This window comes from Mastigoproctus giganteus, chromosome 12 (genome assembly GCF_048544385.1).
Source record: "Mastigoproctus giganteus isolate SK-2022 chromosome 12, ASM4854438v1, whole genome shotgun sequence".
Classification (NCBI taxonomy): Eukaryota; Metazoa; Arthropoda; class Arachnida; order Uropygi; family Thelyphonidae; genus Mastigoproctus; species Mastigoproctus giganteus.
Window position 1 is genome coordinate 38,268,244 of NC_143586.1, and position 20,191 is coordinate 38,288,434.

General features: G+C 41.0%; 1 protein-coding gene across 1 annotated transcript in view; it reads right to left on the minus strand.

Moving 5' to 3' along the window:
- Positions 1-20,191, minus strand: part of LOC150076907 (uncharacterized) — a 153,295-nt gene that overhangs the window by 93,887 nt on the left and 39,217 nt on the right. The window contains exons 5-6 of the mRNA XM_090385727.1: positions 19,186-19,332; positions 8,777-9,124 (exon numbers count right to left, since the gene is read on the minus strand). Coding sequence (XP_090241853.1) covers positions 8,777-9,124; positions 19,186-19,332 — 495 coding nt within the window. The remainder of the gene's footprint in view (positions 1-8,776; positions 9,125-19,185; positions 19,333-20,191) is intronic.

The window sequence follows — 20,191 nt, forward strand, 5'->3', positions numbered from 1 at the left end:
TGAATTCTGCACTGGATATTATCTTCAATAAAATCCTAATAGCCAGCCTAGCCCTACTTGCTTGCAATGGAACAGCTATCTTTCCCACTGCTAAAATTAATTCTTTATTTTTTTATAATTGTTCTTACAGTTAAACTTGCAAGTCCTAAATTATGGCACACATCCGCTTGTCTTTGACCGGAATCGACTCGCTTCAAAACGTCTAATTTAATTTTCAAATTCAGTCTTTTTCTTACATTTATAGTTTTCATACTGCGCCCAGATGTTGTTGCTTTTTCATTCTTATCCACCATTATTAACTCTTCGAAAATGTAACTGTGTTGGTTGCATTAATTATGATACAATGTTCGAGTAAACTGTCCGTTACGCACGATGTCTAATACTGTACTGAATGATGACTAGACTTCGGATAAATGCATATAACGCAAATATTTCAAGCAATATACTTGATCATTTTTTAAAATGTTGATCTCAGAACTACGTAACAAGTCACTCTGCAATTAAATTAGCATGCGAGAAAATATCACTGAGCATGGGAAAATTTCTCCAGTCGGCATGGGAAACGTTTTAATGCTGTTTTGATATTCATTTTCAAGCTATCGACTCCATCAAATGAAACGATTTCATTAAATATGCCAAAAATGCAATCTGTAAAAGACCATTATAGTGATCTGTGACAGCGTTATAGTCAGATACGGGTTATAATATAAGAACAAAAGTGTTAAGTGTAAAGTGTATTCGTGTCTAGCGGCACCGGGGGTTTCCCCCAACTCCGCGTTGCTTTCATTGTAGGTGTAACAGTTCACTGTAAAGGCCAGAGATTTAAAAGTGTATGGATTTTGTAAGTGTAGTGTTGTGTATCGTTGTTCTTCTGGCCATTTAGCCGCTAGACCCCTACTGGGGCCCAACGTTGTCCACACTTAGCCTCATGGAGGCAGACCAGGTACCCAGTAGTTGATATTTTACCCTGGCAGGCCCTGCCACCTAGTTTCCTGAGATTTCAGTGGCTAGTGCCTAAAAAAAATAATAAAAAAAAAATATATATATAATAATAAAATATATATTTTATTATTATATATATATTTTTAAAAGGTTTAAACCGAAAGAGTTTTGCGTGCGCAGTTTGAATTTGGACATATTTTAATTTTTAACATTGTGTGGGACATGCGCTGGTGTATAGACAGAGTAAGGGAGGGAGACTAAAGACTGGGGGGAAAAGCCAGAAGTATGGGGACAATAGAGTAGGTGTCCCCAAAAGCAGTGGGGCAGGCCCATGCCCCACCAGGAGTAGAGAAGCAGGGAGTGGCAGGGGAGGGAACAGGAAACCGTCTCCCCCTGCCTGAGGATTGGGAATTAAAGGTGAATAGGACTAGGGTGTCCTATTCAGACTGCCATATGGCGTACTGCAAGTAGTTCCTGCATTTATGTCCAGTCCGGGTTTTTTGTCACTTGGTTTGTTTGCCTGTACTCATCTTCGTCGAGTAGTTCCAGTGGCTGTGTCTGACCAGGTTCCTTGTCACTTTGCTATTTTCTTGATCTTTGTAGGGTCCTGTTGGGTCCTTTGACCCGTTTGTGGCCTCACGTTGGTCGGGGTTGTCTTCTTCCACGCTCATTTTGATTTCCTCTTGCTCTTTGCAGTCTTGTGGGGTGGTCGATTTTCTTCGAGTATGTAATTTACTTTCATTCATTGTGGATGGCAATTTCTGTTCTTCTTCGGTCGAAGACTTCTTGTGCAAATTTGCTGAAAGCAACGCAGTCGTCTTCTGTGTCCAAGAGATGGTGTTCTTTGTTTTTCGGTATGTACTTTATTTTAGTTATTAGCACGCTTCTGTGTTCCTCATAATACTCACAGTCGTGCATTATATGATGCCATGTTTCAGGCTCACCACAGGTGCAAGTTAGCTCCTCCGTTATACCCAGCATGTTCAATTTTGCCTTGAATGGGCCATGGCCCGTTAGTAAGTAGGTTGCATTTAACCCCGGGTTAAACCACAGGGGGGCTTTTGGATAAGTCTTGGCAACCAGTGGTACGAATCTCTTCGTCACTTCGCCTTTGTTTGATGCTGTCCATCTGTCCTGCCACAGCTGTAGCAGGTGAGCCACGATTCTATGCTTTTCTGCTTTTGCGGTTGTTGTTTGGTTCTAGGGTGAGCCCATAGATTGTAGTGGGTGTTCCCTTAGACAGGTGGTACATCAGCCCGCAGCGAGTCACCTCCAGGTCCAGTGGGAGGACTCCTGTCAAGACCTGGAGGGCATGCGTGCTCACTGTTCTGCATGCACGAGAGATAATGAGCATAATGCTACGTTGGATTGTGTCCAGGTGTCTTTTATTTACTACTGTCCCTGCTTTTTTGTACCATATCGGGGATCCGTAGGTAATGGCTGGGATGAAAATTGCTTTGTAGTACAGGGACACGGTTTTTCTGTTTAATCCCCAGTCCCTGCGTGAGACTCTTGCTATTAATGCTGCGTAATTTCTTAGTTTTTCTTTCAGGTGGATGATGTGAGGGGTGAAGGATAAATTACTGTCGATTGTAATCCCTAAGTATCGTATTTGTTTTGCAAGTTTGATGGTTGCTCCTGCTATCTTTATTTGCGGTGGTCTGTGAATGTCGAGCACAACAGTGTTATAGCGAATCAGCATTAAGCAAACCACGTTATAAAGGGGGCCTGCTGTATATCATTGACAAGGCTACATGATCTGCTCTGGCAGCCAATCTGCACTGCTCAGAGAACTTCATATCTGACTACACAATTACCCTCAGGTCTTTTTCATTCTCCACTTCCCTGAGTGTAGTACCATACAGTTGATACATCTCTCTTGGGTTACTGCAACCCATATGCAGTACTTTGCATTTGTCAAAGTTAAACTTCAGTTGCCACTTCTCAGCCCATCTGCCCAACTTTTCTAGATCCTGTTGCAGTAGCATACTGTCTTTACTGTCATTAACAACCCTGCAAACCTTTGTATCATCTGTAAACTTGGACATTAAACCTGATATACCTTCATCAATATCATTGATAAATACACAAAACAACAATGGTGCAGCACTAAACCCTGGATAACTCCACTAATAACATTAGTCCATGAACAGCAGTGTCCATTTATTACCACTCTCTGTAGTCTCTCACTGAACCATCCCTTTACCCATTGTAGTAACTTGCCCTTAATGCCATACTGCTCCAATTTGTACAGCAATCTTCCATGTGCAAAGGTATCAAAAGCTTTCCTGAAATCCAAGTATATGATATCAAAATTATTTTTTGCATCCAGTTCCTTTGTGACCACATCGTAGTATCCAATCAGATTGGTCAGACAAGACCTCCCCCTTAACAAACTCATGCTGTGTCTGAACTATTACTGCAGCCTTATCTAGATGATACTGCAACACTTCTTTATCCAATGTCAAATGGATGCACTGCCTTAGATTTTGTGTGTTTCTTAACTAACAGTATAACCCTCCTTCCTTCCTACCCTGTCTATCCTTTCTGTACACATTATACTCCCCAAATTCCAATTCTGCATTCCTGATCTCTGTGTGACACTATGTCTCTGATATCCCAAAAACATCAGCCTTTGAAGTCTTCACCAGCACCTCAAATTCATCAAATTTATTTACTATACTTCTAGCATTGGTGTACATGCAAGTATACACTAATGAGCCAAAACATTATGACCAGCGAGTCGTTATGCAAATCGAAGCAACTGCAGGTGAACTATCGTGCGGGTCAGGACATGGTAAAAGAAAACAACCGATACTGAGCTCTGTTCATCAGTGTTACTCTTGTTCTTCAAATGGGAAAGGCAGCGGAGTTAAGCGAGTTTGACAAAGGCCAAATTGTAACAGCCAGATGACTGGGTCAGAGCATATCCATGCTCTGACCCAGTCTCTGACACCAACAGCATGGCTGTTGGGATGCTCACGGTCAGCCATGGTTAGTACCTATCAAAAGTGGTCCGAGGATGGGAAACCCATGAACCACCGACGAGGTGTTGGATGACCACGTTTCATCAATGCTCGAGGTGAGCGAAGGCTCTTCCGGACGGTACGGGGCAACAGAAGTGCGACTGTGGCAGAAGTTGCCGGCAAATGGAATGCTGGTGACGGGAGTAATGTGTCACAACACAGAGTACATCGAACTCTGCTGAAAATGAGGCTGCGTAGCCGCAGGCCACTCTGCATGCCCATGCTAACCACAGTTCACCAGCGACAGCGCCTACAATGGGAACGCGAGCATTGAAATTGGACATTGAGTGATTGGAAGAAGGTCGTCTGGTCCGATGAATCGCATTTCCTGTTGCACCACGTGGACGACCGGGTACATGAGCGTTGTTTACCTGGGAAAGTGATGGCGCCTAGATGCACCATGAGACGAAAACAAGCTGGTGGTGGCAGTGTCATGCTTTGGCTGATGTTCTTCTGGGATACCCTGGGTCCAGTTATCCATGTGCCAGGCATTCTGACGTCTACCACCTACCTAAAAGCAGAAGAAGACAATGCGGATCTCATCCTTATTCAACAGCCCTACACTCACATGAAGCAAGTTCGGGGATACCTGCTCAGGTTTAAAATAGTACAGAGTGACGAAGATATGCCATGGGCAGCAATTATAGTCCGCAACCCAGAAATTACAGTAACCAAGATCCCGTAGTTATGCACACATTAGGCAGCATGTACTCATGTAATCAGCTCTGTCGGCTGCTTATATGCAGTCTCTCTCTACTGCAGACCCGGTGTCGAGATTGACTTCGCCATTACATATATCCAGGATGTCCAAACTACCCTAGCGGGACACAGGATCTTTTTATGGCGCCTTCAGAGGTAGCTGAAGTTGCCATAAAAAGAAAAATGCCTTCGAGCAAAGCCCTGGTGGATCCCAGAACAGCAATGACAATGGAAATTAGTCCAACAAAAAAAGGAAGGAATATCAGAGAGCATGGAGATCGTGGCGGCCCGCTGAGATCACTTACCTGTGTCGACAATATACAGTACTGAGAAATACTTATACTGAGAGTATAATGAAAAGTAAAAAATCCTCCTGGGAATGACTGGTCTCAACTAGTCATGAGACCCCTGGGGAGTGGTCTACAAGGTCACAACAAATACACTCCCGAGGGGGGGGGGATAACCACAGCAACTATAACGCTGCAACGCACCCTCACCATAACATGGGAAGACTTAGTGGCCAACATTTTGAATACCATTATAAAAGACCCACCGAATATACTCATGGAAGACCAACAAGCCATCATACAGGTAAACAAGACCTATAACACCCAACAAACAGAGCCACCAATTACCATGGATGAGCTACAGGAAACCGCAACACAAATGCACAACAAGAAATGCCCTGGCCCTGACCTCCTGGACCCAGAACTCGTTAAGAGGGCGGTTGGAGCACATACCAGAACCCCCTTCTGCACCTCTTCAACTGCTGTGTCAAGTGGGCAGTTTCCCAACCAGCTGGAAAACAGCATATCTCAAGCTCATCCTGAAAAACCCGACTAAACCACCTGAACAACCAAACTCTTACCATCCTATAGCGCTGTTATCAACAACAAGTAAACTCCTGGAGAGAATACTACATCGAAGAATACTCAGCCACTACAAAGAAGCAAACCTGGAGTCACCCAGACAATATGGGTTCAAACTCGGACTCTCCACCATTGAGGAAACTCAGAACCTCCTAGAAAGCACAGCACAATGTAACAAAAAGTACTTCCTGGTAATTGTGGTTGACTTCGCCAGGGCATTCGACACCCTCTGGTGGCCAAGCGTCCTTGACAGACTTTGCAAGGAAAAAATCCCCATAAATAAAAGAATCCTCAAAAGAATACAGCGAAAAATACTCCTCACCATTACAAGGGCGTGTAACATGGTGAGTACCTGTATGCTACAGGTCCTGGCGGGAGCTCTCCCTCTGGACCTGGAGGTGGCGAGATGAGAGTACTATCTGGCAAAGGGAACACCAATCACATTTGACACTTTTACACTGGACCCTAAAAACAACTACCGAATGGAAAAACAGTAAATCATGGAACACCTGAAAGAAACTTGGCAGAGGAGATGGCAAGAGACGACCAAGGATAAAGTCACACGGAAATTTATACCCTACGTAGACAAGACCTATCCAAAGGCCCCCAAATGGTTCTACCCGGGAATGAACACCACCTTCCTCCTGACAGACCATGGGCCGTTTAACACAAAACTGAATGAACTCAGACTGACCAAGGATCCAACTTGCACCTGTGGCAATATGGAGACCTGGCAACATATCATGCACAAATGTGAATGCTATGAGGAACAAATATCAGTACTCAACACCAGGATAAAGTTCATACCAAAAGACAACGAGCATCACCTCCTGGATTCAGCAGATGAGTACACCACGTTCAGCCGCACACCCAAGACATCTATAACAGACGGAGAATGGAAATCACTATCGCAACAATATGGAAACATCCGAAAAGAAGAACTCCATTGAAACTAACCAAGGATGAGAGATTCGAAACTACAGCATGGACATACAAAAATGGACATACCGCATGACTACAACCGATCAGAGGAAATGACCAACAAAGATACCTCTCCATTCGTGATCTGGTGCAAAAGGCCAGGACTGATGCTCTCAATGAATATGACTACCTGAATTGACATCAAAGCAGTACTACAAACTGACCAGAGTCATCACTCCTCTCCCTGACCTCATAAGAAGAACACGAGACTTGAGACACTGAACCAAGACTGTGACCTACCTGAAGTGACACTGAACCAAGACTGTGACCTATCTCAAGTGATACTGAACTGGACATCTAAAAATATGACTGTGACCGCAGTAACCCACCTGAAGTGATTCTGAACTGGACAACCAAAAACCACGACTGTGACCACACAGCTATGCTGCCGCCTCGTCTTTTGGCAATCTGGGTTGGACACTTAATCTGGCCCACTTTCTTTCCCTATCCTGGTGGGGGATAGTTCCCCTGTTTAATTCTCCTGGTGCAGCATGGGCATGCCACACTGACAATCTGGGGTCGTCTTCCCTACTGACCCCATACTTCTGTCTTTTCCCCCACTCTCTCTATACATCACAGTGTATGCCACACATAACAAAAACTTAAATAAACTTCCAAATTCTAACCACCAAATCGTGCATCAATTCCAAAATTTAACCTCATTAGCAAACCACCCCTTAAAATTGCATTCTGATTATTATTATTTTTAAGGCCCTAGCCACTGAAATCTCAGGAAATTAGGTGGCAGGGCCTGCCAGAGTAAATGACTATAATACTGGTATACCTGGTCTACCTCCACGGGGCTTAGTGTGGGCAACATTTTGCCCCAGCAGGGGTCTAGCAGCTAAATGGCCAGAGGAACAACGATACACAACACAATACTTCCAAATCCCATACACTTTTAAATCTCTGGCCTTAACAGTGATCTGTTACACCCACAAAGAAAACCACGCAGAGATGGGGGGAACCCCTGGAGCTGTTTTACACGAATACACTTTACACTTACCTAAACATCATTGCTGACCAAGTACACCCTTTCATGGCAACGGTCTTACCCTCTGGCAATGCCGTCTTTCAGCAGAATAATGCAGCATGCCACACCATCCGGATTGTTCAAGACTGGTTCGTGGAACATGAGGAAGACTTCCAGGTAATTGCCTGGGCCTCCAAATTCCTCAGACATCAATCGCATCGAGCATCTGTGGTTTGTGTTGGAGCAGCAACTCCGATCTGCAGCATCTCAACCACAGACCATACAGGAGTTAAAGGATCTGCTGGTTATGTGTTGGTACCAGATACCACAAGACACATTTAGAAATCTTGTAGGATCCATGCCTCGCCGGGTAAGAGCTGTTTTGGCTGCACGTAGAGGACTAATCCATGTGCTACCATCATATTAGGTAGGTGGTCATAATGTTTTGGCTCATCTGTGTACATGCACCTGTTCTTAGGCGCTTCCGTAGCCAGGTGGGAAGGAGCAGCAGTGTGTAGCACATGCTTCTTGATTAGACCGGGGTTCGAGCCTGTCACCACCAAATACGGAGGATGTGGAAAGGTCAGGGAATGACCACCACATATTCCCAGAGCAATATGGCCTTAGTTGCTAATGCTCCTAAAAACCAAAAATAAGAATAAAATAGCACCTGTTCTTACTCTTAGTTACCCTAACACAGCCCATGTATTTATTTGTTCCGTGATGACTCCCAGCAGTTCTTGAAATCCCCAGCAACTTGCTCTCTAGGCTGCTGCTCATTCCAATAGAAGCAGTGCAAGAATCACTTTCACCCCTGCCTGTGGCTGCTGTTAATCTTTTAATCTGTGAATCCCCCAAGATAGCAGTTTTCTGACCCACCTAACACTGGGTCGGGATATGCATATATACAGCTCTCAAAGTTGTATTCAAAGTGGATACAGTATAAGTTGACAAAGTACTGATAAGGACAGATAAATTTAATAATCTCTTTACTTCTTCCCCATGCATGTGCTTAATACTTTCAAAGCTTCCACATAATGTTACGAAAAGGATAGATCAATTTAGAATATATAGTACTTTTTAAAATAATTTGTTATATAACTTGAAAGAAAACCATAACGATGATGAGCAGTGCTGTTGCTGTGACTTGATATGACATGTGAAATTAACATGTGAACTGGCAAATATACTTTATATAATTTTATGTTTTCGCATTCACTACTCAAAGATTCTATTTTTATAAACAGGAGATTTCTTGTAACTTGAATTCAAATTTAAATTCTCACCTTTTTATGCTTCCTACGTATGGTTGTCTCTTCAGAACTACTATCATCTCGTTCACTTGAACTGGATAATCTTTGCTTGTACACAAAAGTATTAGGATTTTGGGATTTATTCCACCTTCTTCTTTGTATTACTGAAGATGCACTTTTAATTCCCTTACGTGCAGATCTAGATCTATGAGCACTGCAGAGAATATCAGCTGACTGATGCCTCTGCCTTGAAATAGGTCTCATGACATGGAAACCTTCCACAGAAGGATAAGTCAGAAGATAAGGAGATAATGGACAAGGAAGCATTGATTTTGCTGTCTGATAAGGTAGACGATGAAGAGACCCAAGAGAACGGGAAAGCTAATTTAAAAAAAAAAAAAAAAAAAGAAAAGAAAAAAACATGTTTCTAATAAATAATTTATTTCTGACATTTTTTAAAATTTTATGATAATAAAAACTACTTACAAATAAAAGATCAGCCTAAATTTTCGCAGTAATGATAAACATATTTTTCTCTATGGAACAGTACAATATAAGAATATTAGTATTATTAGTAGTGGCAAATGTTGCAAGAAAGCAAGCTTATACAGCATCATCCAAAAAAAAAAAAAAAACAATGCCCCAAAACTCGTCTATCCCCTGTAATAGTTCGTCTCACCTCACTTTCACAACACCAGATGGATGTTTGTTCCAACAATCAACTACCCACTGACTGAAAACAAATTTTAGCAATCCTGCAACCATTCTTCCTCAATTTGAACAGATGGTCTGTACAGATGGTAGCCTCCATAGCCAAATGGTCAGGAGCAAGAGTGCAATAGCACATTCTCTTTGAATAGACTAGGGTTCAAGCCCCAGACTGGTAAATATGGTCAATCTGCCAACCTGCACTAGACCAGCATGGCAGATTGTGGTCCATTTCCCTCAACATGAATTGTTGAGGAGGCTTCCATCCTGCATTGGATTTATAATGGTTGCAGTTTACCTTTTACCTTTTTATGTGTAGTCTGAACAAGAGGTAAGATACCATCAGCATTGAGCTTACTCAATCCATTCAAAGCCTTAAACACCTCAATCAGATCTCCTCGCAGGTGCCTAGTTTCCAGATACAATTTGCACAACTTTCTTGGTACAACCAACCTTTTGTTCCTCTTTTCTGCATCTGTTTTAACAGATCCACGTCCTTCCTAAAGTGATGCTTCCAAACCTGTATGCAGTATTCAAGATGTAGCCTAACCACTGCCTTATACAAGAAAATACTCACCTCTTTATCCCTATTGGCAAAATCCTTGTACATCATTGACAAAACCACATGAGCTGTACTAGCAGTCCATCTGTACTGCTCAGAGAACTTCATGTCTGAATATCAGGATAAAAACTGTAGTCTTAACAAATATTTCAAGGAATTTAATTTGAGTCAGCAAGCAGAGCTTTACAGTGAGTTCCTTGATCTGACTATTACATGCAATGACACATATCACAATATGTTTGCTTGATGTTTGCGGAGCAGTCGGGTACGGGACATGATACTGCCAAGGGGGATGTCTTTGTGTGTGCACGATGTAAGGAGTGCAAGGAAATCAGGCGACAACTCAGCGTTGTTATGGGCCTTTATGAGAGCTTGAAGGACAGGGTGGATGCCCTCGAAGGTAATAAATTGAGGGGCCCATCAAGCTCTCAGCTGCCCACATCAACGCCAGAGCTTGCACTTGGTCATCAGGCAACACAGAAGCAGCCCCCTAGGCAGAATGCGCTGGTCCCACAGGAACTAGTAGTTGTTGGTGACTCTATTGTCAGGGAAACGGGGAACATACTTTGTAAAAAGGATAGGTGGAATAGGACCAGGGTATGTCTGCCAGGGGCAAAGGTTGATGACGTTGTAGAGCGGATATCATCTTTTAAGGGCACAAAAGGTGATATAGTTGTACACGTTGGCACTAATGATATTAAGAGTAGGAGACCGGCGGAATTACTTAGCAAGTACAGGTCACTGTTGAAAAAAAGCCGTGAATTAGGGTTGAACTTGAAAGTGTCTGCAATTCTGCCCAGACACGATAGGAGGGAGTATATGATGAGAGCCTTGTCGATCAATTCGGCCCTGGAGGGATTGTGCAAGGCTCAAGGGGTAGAATTTTTTTCAGCCTGGACTGTACTTGTTAACAGGAGAGATTGCTTCTACAGGGATGGGATACACTTAAATAGAAAGGGTGCAAGAATTTTTGCTGATGCTGTCGAGGCAGTGTTAGGTGGGTCGGAAAACTGCTAGTTGGGGGGGATACAAGGACTAATAGATTAACAGTAGCCAGTGGCAGAGGTGGAAGTGATTCTTGCACTGCTTCTATTGAAATGAGCAGAAGTCTGAAAAACAAGATGCAGGATATTTCAGAGACTGCTGGTAGTCATTGCGGTACAAGTAAACACATGGGTTGTGTTAGAGTAGCTAAGAATAGAAACAGGTGCATGTATACCTGCGTGTACACCAATGCTAGGAGTTTGGTAAATAAATTTGATGAATTTGAGGTATTGCTCAAAACATCAAAGGCAGATATTGTTGGGATATCAGAGACGTGGTGTCACACAGATATAAGTAATGCGGAACTGGAATTTGGGGAATACAATGTGTATAGAAGGGATAGACAGGACAGGAGGGGAGGAGGGGTTATGCTATTAATTAAGAAACACATAAAGTCCAAGGAAGTGAAGCCAGTCGACATCGATGGACAGGGCAGTGTCGAGTCAGTTTGGTGTGACATAAGCATAGGGAAATCAAAATTAAGAGTAGGAGTGTGCTATAGGCCTAATGACTCTGATGAGTATAATAAGATATTGTACAGGGAAATAGAGTGGGCCAGTAAATCAGAGAGTCTTATAATGGGGGACTTTAATTTCCCAGATATTGACTGGAATTTGTGGGTTGGTCACTCGCACACTAGCAAGGCTTTTGTGGATTTATTGGATGATTGTTTTCTACATCAGCATGTTCGTGAGGCAACAAGAGGGAGCAATACTCTTGATCTGATTATCAGTAGTGATTCTTCATGCATTAAGAACCTGCAGATAAATGAACCACTAGGTGGCAGTGATCACAGTGTGTTGAAGTGGGATTTACTCAAGGAGGTAACTACCATCAGAGGTAAAGGGAAGGGTTTTTGTTTTCGTAAAGGCGACTATGATGGTCTGAGACAGTATTTAAATTCTATACAGTGGGACCAACTGATGATGTTACCAACAGCAAACTCAAAATGGGAAGCATTCAAGGAACTAATCTTGGAGGCTACCAGGCTTTACATACCAACTAAGAAATATTGTTCAAGGTTTAGGCCTAAATGGTTGTCAGATGAACTAATGAGACATGTGGCAGAGAAGAAAAATGCATGGGATACATACAAATTAATGGGTGACATGGAAGCCTATGATAGATATAAGTTGGTCTGTAACCAAGTCACAAAGGAGATTAGGCAGGCAAAGGCAGACTATGAAAAATCCTTGGCAAAGGATGCAAAGAAAAACAGAAAAGAGTTCTTTACATACTTGAACTCGAAAAGGAAAGGGATGAATCAGATTGGTCCACTGGATATTGATGGTTCAACAGTTGAGGATCCTGCTCAGGTGGCTAACAATCTAAACGAGTATTTTGCATCTACATTCACGCATCAGGAGTTATTCAGGAAGGAGAATGATGTAGGTAAAGTAAACATTGGCAGTGAGCTGGATGATTTTGTAATAACTGAGAGGAAAGTGGAGGAGAGATTGTTGAGGATAAACATAAAAAAGGCACCTGGGGTGGATGGGATCTATCCAGTTATATTAAAGGAGGCAGCAAAGGAAGTATGCAAACCCCTAGCCATAATTATGAGAGCTTCTTTGGACTCAGGGGAGGTACCCATAGACTGGAGATGTGCAAATGTAACCCCAATTCACAAAGGAGGATCAAAGGCTGACAGAAGTAATTATAGACCTGTTAGTTTAACTTCTGTTCCAGGTAAATTAATGGAGGCACTGGTTAAAGAAGCACTGCAGGATCATCTAGACAAGAATTCAGTTATAGCTCAGACGCAGCATGGTTTTGTTAAGGGCAGGTCTTGCCTGACCAATTTGATTGGATACTATGATGTAGTCACAAAAGAACTGGATGCAGGGAATAACTTTGATATTATATATTTGGATCTTAGAAAGGCTTTTGATACTGTTGCACATGGAAGACTGCTGCACAAATTGGAGCAGTGTGGCATTGGAGGCAAATTGCTGCTATGGATAAGGGGATGGTTGAGTGGCAGAAGACAGAGAGTGGTAATCAATGGACACTGCTCAACGTGGACTAATGTTATTAGTGGAGTTCCTCAGGGTTCAGTGTTGGGTCCGTTGTTGTTTTCGGTGTTTATGAATGATATTGATGATGGGATATCAAGTTTAATGTCCAAGTTTGCAGATGATACAAAGGTTGGCAGGGTCGTTAAGGACAATACTGACGCTATGCTGCTGCAACAGGATCTGGAAAGGTTGAACAGATGGGCTGAGAGGTGGCAAATGAGGTTTAACATCGACAAATGTAAAGTGCTGCATATGGGAAACAGTAACCCCAGAGCAATGTATCAACTCTGCGGTACTGCACTGACAGTGGTGGAGAATGAAAAGGACCTGGGGGTAATTGTGCAGGCAGATATGAAGTTCTCTGAGCAGTGCAGACGAGCTGCAAGAGTAGCTCATGGTGTCTTGTCAATGATATACAGGAATTTTTCTAGCAGGGATAAGGAGGTGATTATTCCCTTGTATAAGGCAATGGTAAGGCCACATCTTGAGTACTGTATACAGGTCTGGAGGTCTCATTTCAAGAAGGATGTAGAGCTGCTGGAACGGGTACAGAGAAGGGCAACAAGATTAGTAAATGGAACAAAGGGTTGCTCTTACGAAGAAAGGCTTAAGTTTTGCAAATTACAGAGTTTGGAGACTAGGCACCGGCGAGGTGATCTGATAGAGGTGTATAAGGCTTTGAATGGTTTGAGCATGCTCAATGCCAATGGGATTCTTCATCTTTCTCAGAATAATCACCTCAGAGGGCATAAATTCAAATTGAGGAAGGACGGATGTCGGATAGATGTGCGGAAATTTGCCTTTGGACAGCGGGTGGTTGGTTGGTGGAACCGACTTCCATCACTTGTTGTTGAAGTTGATAGCCTAAACAAATTTAAAGCTCAACTGGACAGGTATTTAGAACGAATGGAGGGGTGAAATGGGAGTGGGTTTTTTTTTTTTTTTTTTTTTTTGGCTGATGCTGAATAAGCTTGCTTTCTTGCATCATATGCCTCTGCTAATGCTAATGCTAATATCCAACAGATGTTATAACACAGTAAAATATATGCAGGATCTAACCCGTAAACAGGAGTAAATCACTTTAAACTGAAAGTAGCCTAACTGATATCCACTCTGTTCTTTATTAAAGTCCAAATGCTATATATTTTGCACCTCCTTAGAGAAATGATGCATGCATATCAATTAAGTGCTAATTGAAAATAACTGCTCATCACATATAACTATCCAAAATTTAACATGGCTTAGAACAGAGGTTCCCAACTTTTACACCTTCTGAAAATATTTCATAAATCTCATACCCCATCCCAGAACAAGTACAAATAAAAATTTATACTCATTGCTAAATATCTGATACAAAAATTTAGCTATATACAGGGTGTCTCAAAAATATTGGTACATACGTTTAGGGGAAGTAGGTAACATCTAAAGGAATGTGAATCGCATAGGAACCCATAACCGTAAACGTCACCGTAAGTCGGTAGACGGCGCGGTACTCACCGCACGAAGAGCTGTTGTTATTTGGTTTTTAGGAGCATTAGCAACTAAGGGCATATTGCTCCGGGGATATGCTGTGGTCATTCCCTGACCTTTCCGCATCCTCTGTATTTGGTGGGGCACAGGCTTGAACCCCGGTCTAATCGAGAAGTGTGTGCTATGCACTGCTGCTCCTGCCCACCTGGCTACGGAGGTGCCCGCACGAAGAGCATGCATCGATTAACGAACTGTGAGCTGGCAGACATGTACATGCACCTAGTGTATGGATTAGCAGAGGGCAATGGACGAGCCGCTCAACAAATTTATGGAGAACGCGTCCCAGACAGACATGTACAGGACCACCGTTTGTTTGTGTTTGTGCATCAAAATTTGTGCGATTATGGGTCATTTAGAGATAACAGGAGTAGTGCGGGCAGACCACGTTCGATGCAAACTCCCGCCATGGAAGAAAGTATGTTGAATGCCATCCAGAATAATCCTACTACCAGCATATGTGCCGTTGCCTCTGCCTTTGGAGTGTCTCGTTGCAGTGTACAGCATGTCTGGCACGACGATTCCTTACACCCCTTTCATCTCACAAAGGGTTCAGTTACTGCTCCCCAAGATAATCGTGCATGTGTGGCTTTTGCGCAGTGGTTTCTCCAAGAAAGTGTTCAAGACTTGAATTTTTCAGCCTATGTTCTGTTCACGGATAAGGCTTATTTCACTCGGGAAGGCTTATTCAATCAGCACAATGCTCATGTTGCGCCCCCATGTGGCACAACATTGCTTCGCAATAAATGTGTGGGCAGGTATGGTCGGTGACTGCTTAGTCGGCCCATACCTGTTACCATCCTGCATGAAATCCGCTAAATATCAGATCTTTCTTGAACAAATTCTACCAGGGTTACTTGACGATGCTCCAGCAAATGTGAGACGCAACATTTGATTTCAACATGACGGGCGCCTGCCCATTATGGAAGGTGTGTTCGTGACCATTTGAACAGGCATTTTGGGCGTCGATGGATTGGCCGTGGTGGACCCGTTGCCTAGCCCCCGCGCTCACCTGATTTATCGAGCCTTGATTTCTTTCTGTGGGGGGCCCTCAAATCTATCGTGTATGAATCGTCTGTGGAGACGGAAATGGATCTTGTGGTGAGATTCATCTATGCTGCTGCTACTGTCAAAGAAACTCCAGGTGTGTTCAACCGTGTCCGCCAATCCATGCTGCGTCGGTGTGACACAAGCATCGCGTCTCATGGTGGAACCTTCAAGCATCTGTTGTAACGTCATGAAATGCATCCATCTCATACTCCATTGTTAATATTATGTCAAATAAATGTTTGCCACTAATTACTGTCTTGTGTCATTTCTGCTTCTTGTGCCTCTGCTACTACTTTCCCGTGAAGTTTCTGGTTATGGGTTCCTATGAGATTCACATTCCTTTAGATGTTACCTACCTCCCCTAAACGTTTGTACCAATATTTTTCAGACACCCTGTATATATAGCTAAATAGCTATATAGCTATATACAAGGAAGTATCCAAAAGTTCATACCCTTACCTAGAAATAATAGCCCTAGAAAGGTGAAACTTCAAAGGAACTTTAATCCTTTTTATGTACTCTTCATGTATACTAACACATTTCTCCCATCTGTGGATCAGTTGTTTAATGTCTTGATCATAGACCTCCACACTTTTTGCCTGAAACCACAATTCCACTTCATTGATGACTTCCTGTGTACACCCAGAGTATCAGTAAGGGTGTACACCTGAGTACACTCTTACTAGTACACCCAAAGGCACTTCCGCAGCCAGGCAGGCAGGAGCAGCAGTGCCTAGCACACGCTTCTTGATTAGACTGGCATTCGAGCCCGTGACTACCAAATACGGAGGATGCGGAAAGGTCATGAAATGACCACCGCATATCTCTGGAGCAGATGGCCTTAGTTGCTAATGCTCCTAAAAACCAAACATCATCAACTAGTACACCCAGTATTCGTCATTTGTTGCCAACCGATCAAAAAAGTTCTCAACATCCGCATTACACAAATATCGAATGCAATATCGATATGCAATATTCTCGCCAACTGTATGTTGGCGAGAACATTGCATTCGATATTGCTTCTGCAAAAGCGTCAGCAATCTTGGAACCCATCGTGTGGAAACCTAAGACACATGCAGATGGTCATGTAAAATGCTGTGAGCAGACCCATAATTAATTCCCACTGCATTTGCAATGAAATGAACTGTCACACGTCTGTCACTCAGCACCAGCTGCTCAACCTTTGCAACCATCTCACTGTCTGTGGATGTTGGACTTCTTTCTCTTGGCTCATCAAAGACACTTGTACGACCGCACTGGAACTCCTGTTTCCACTTTTTTACAGTGTCATAGGATGGACAATTCTGCCCATACACAGCTTTCATTTCTTCGTCAATTCCTGAGCTTTCTTGCCCTGCAAATGCAGGAACTTGATCACTGCTTGATACTCCACTTTGTTAACCATAGCATCCTTCCTCAGATTTGAGGCTCCACCTCTGGTGTACGATCACCTACAGGAATGAAATTTCACATGTTAGTTATTGAATATGTAGACAACTTATATTAAAAATGGCATCTTCCTACTGATGTTTAACTAGGTCAGGGTACGAACTTTTTTGATACCCCCCTTGTATACATAAATTTAGCTATATTTATATACATTCTTTCATAAATTAACACACACTTCAATACAGTTAACCAAACAACATCAACCCAGCAGAGTATTTAAAAAACAAAACATTTGTCCATATTTTGTTTAAAAAAAATGCTTCATACAGACAACACATATCTCCAAAAAATCAAGTGTGACCGTGAGGAGGGTGTGCCCCACACTGTAGGAACCTCGGCCTTAAGAGGAATTTACCACACAAGTTTTACTTACTAAATTTAAAGGAAATCTTGGGTGGAACACATGATGTGTAGATAAATTTAAATTACAGTTGTGAAAAGCATTTAACTCCATAAGATAAAAAAACAAAATAAAAGTTTACTAGTTCCTAAGAATAGCACAGCATCAATGAAATAAATTCTAATAACTAAATAATCCTGTCCTACTTTGAGGACATTTCAGATCCTCTGTGGACTCCATTATTAAGTTTAAAGAAAGCAGAAAGATATAAATAACTGAAAATGAAAAAATTAACACATACCCACCATCAAGAATTATCACTATACCATATGTTCCATTCATTAACCAGAAGACAGCCACAGAAACTAAAGTATTCAACATCACCACATACTTTACAGGTTCAAAGTCTCTAAAAAATCTTCCAATAAGCTAAATAGTCCATTGATAACCCAACAGGTCCCATATATCAGTTCACCTGTGGGTGTAGCCAGGTACACATGAGGATTTTTACAGAGGATTCAAGACAAGGCAAAGTGAACATGCTAAGGATATACAGTATGGAATAGTGGATCTGATTCAAGCTGCGTGCATTGGAATGGAACTTTAATGTTGTTTTTGCATTGTCTACCAATCTTAATTATACCAGAATGACATTCCAAGAATTCTTCTTTTTCAAATTCCACAGAGAAAGAAGAATCAAATAAACATATTGAATCAAAATGAGCCGCAATGCAGTGTTCACAAGAAAAACCGCTCATTGAAAATGTAACAAAAGTTATGTTCTCAATCAGAAACATTTTCAATCAGATTTTTGTTATTCTGAATTTAAATTAAACAAGAAATTAAAGAATTTATTGTGTACTCTAAATCTTGGATATATCAATGGGACAACTGTCAGCAATTAAATTCATTAAATTAATCTAATATTAAAAATATCAAAACAAAATTCATGCTATTTTTAAGATTAGATTAGTAAGACATAGTAAATCATACTTTTATGCACCTCAGCACAAAGTTACTAATGGAACTGACTACTATCTAATGATGACCTAATGATGGTAGAATGACAGGGTTTTATGAATAACAGATTCGCCTACTTGGTAATGTTATTTAAATATAAACTCATTTATTCAGTAGTACGTACCTATGTGCGTACCATGCATGTACCTAAAAACACATATTAACTGAGTAGGAGTCCACAGAAATGATATTTAGAAACAAGGGTTTCATAGATGTTGAAAGTTTAAAGACCACTGCCTCAAACTATTTCAATGAAACAGTTTAAGAAAAAAGCATTACCTGAATTTAAGAAGTTCCTTTACTTGATGGCCTATTTACACTATATAATTAACTAAATATTTAAATTATAATTTAATTATTCCAGAACATTTCCCTCTGAATAAAATAAGTAAATAAAAATATAAAATCAGCTTGAAAAATCCCAGAATAATCAGGTAAATCATGGGAAAACAAGTTAACAGCTAAAGAATTTCTTGTGTACTCTAGTCTTGAAATAAAGCAGTGAGACAACTGTCAGAAATTAAATTAATCTAATATTAAAAATAGCAAAAGATATTCTTGCTATTTTTAATGGATTAGTAAGACAAAGTAACTAGCACACATGTGCTATAATTAATGTCAGTATTACATTCATTCAATTAATAAATTATTCTAAACATTAATAATAAAATTAAATACCAAGCTTTAGCCAAATAATTTACCTAAAAGAAATAAGCCTACTTACCCGTTGCCTATATCTTCTGGGCCCAGCAGATTTTGGCCTTAAAGACCTACCTAATCCACTTAAGTTATCAGTTGATGACTTGTCCCTATAGAATTCTGTCTCATCAACTTGTCCAATTAGTGGGGAAGGAGATCTAGTTATTTCATCCTTTAAAATTTAATGAAACATTGTAGAACAAAAAATAAAATCATCTTATTTTTAGTTATTTTTAAACATAAATGTATATATGTGTATCAGGTGGAGTTAAATATCAAACCTGTGTAAGGAAATCCTTAAACTTGCAATAATTTAATTTAGTAATCAGAATAAATTCTGATAATATAAACTTTTACTATCCCTGTAAATTTTCAAAACAATGCAAAAAAAAAATTTTTTTTTTTTTTTGTTATATTTAACGTGTTCAATATTTACATCATCTTAACAGAGATTTTATCAAATAAAACAAAGTTTGAAGATAAAAAAAAAAAAAAAAATTGTGAATAAGGTGGACTAACTGTTACGATGAAGACTTTTTGTCAAGAAGGTGCAAATAACAATATCTTTTTTATGACATGTACTAAAGTACTGTCATAAAAAAGATGCCAGTTAGCAGCATATTCCCAAAAGGCAGAACTGTTTCACTAGACACTTGGGAACTTGATATCTTGTAAGGGATGGTCTTCCAGGCTTCAAATCATCTTGACTATTTTAAAATCAAATTATCATTCATTTATCATACCTTGTTAAGAAATGCAAAGTTTGTATTAATAATGTTAGTAAGCTTAAGTATTTTACACACTGGGTCGGTTTACCCCCCCAAACAGAATTTAATGCCCCCATTCTACGTTAACATGACCTCTTATACAAAGTTAGCACTAACCTGAATAGGTCCCTAGGTGAAAAGCCCCATTAAGTGGTGCCAGTGAAAACAGATGTCCTTAAATGACATTCTAACACATCAGTGCTATGGAAAATCTGTTCAGTTCACTGCCCTTATATTTGCTCTTGTTGTTAAAGACCATCAAAG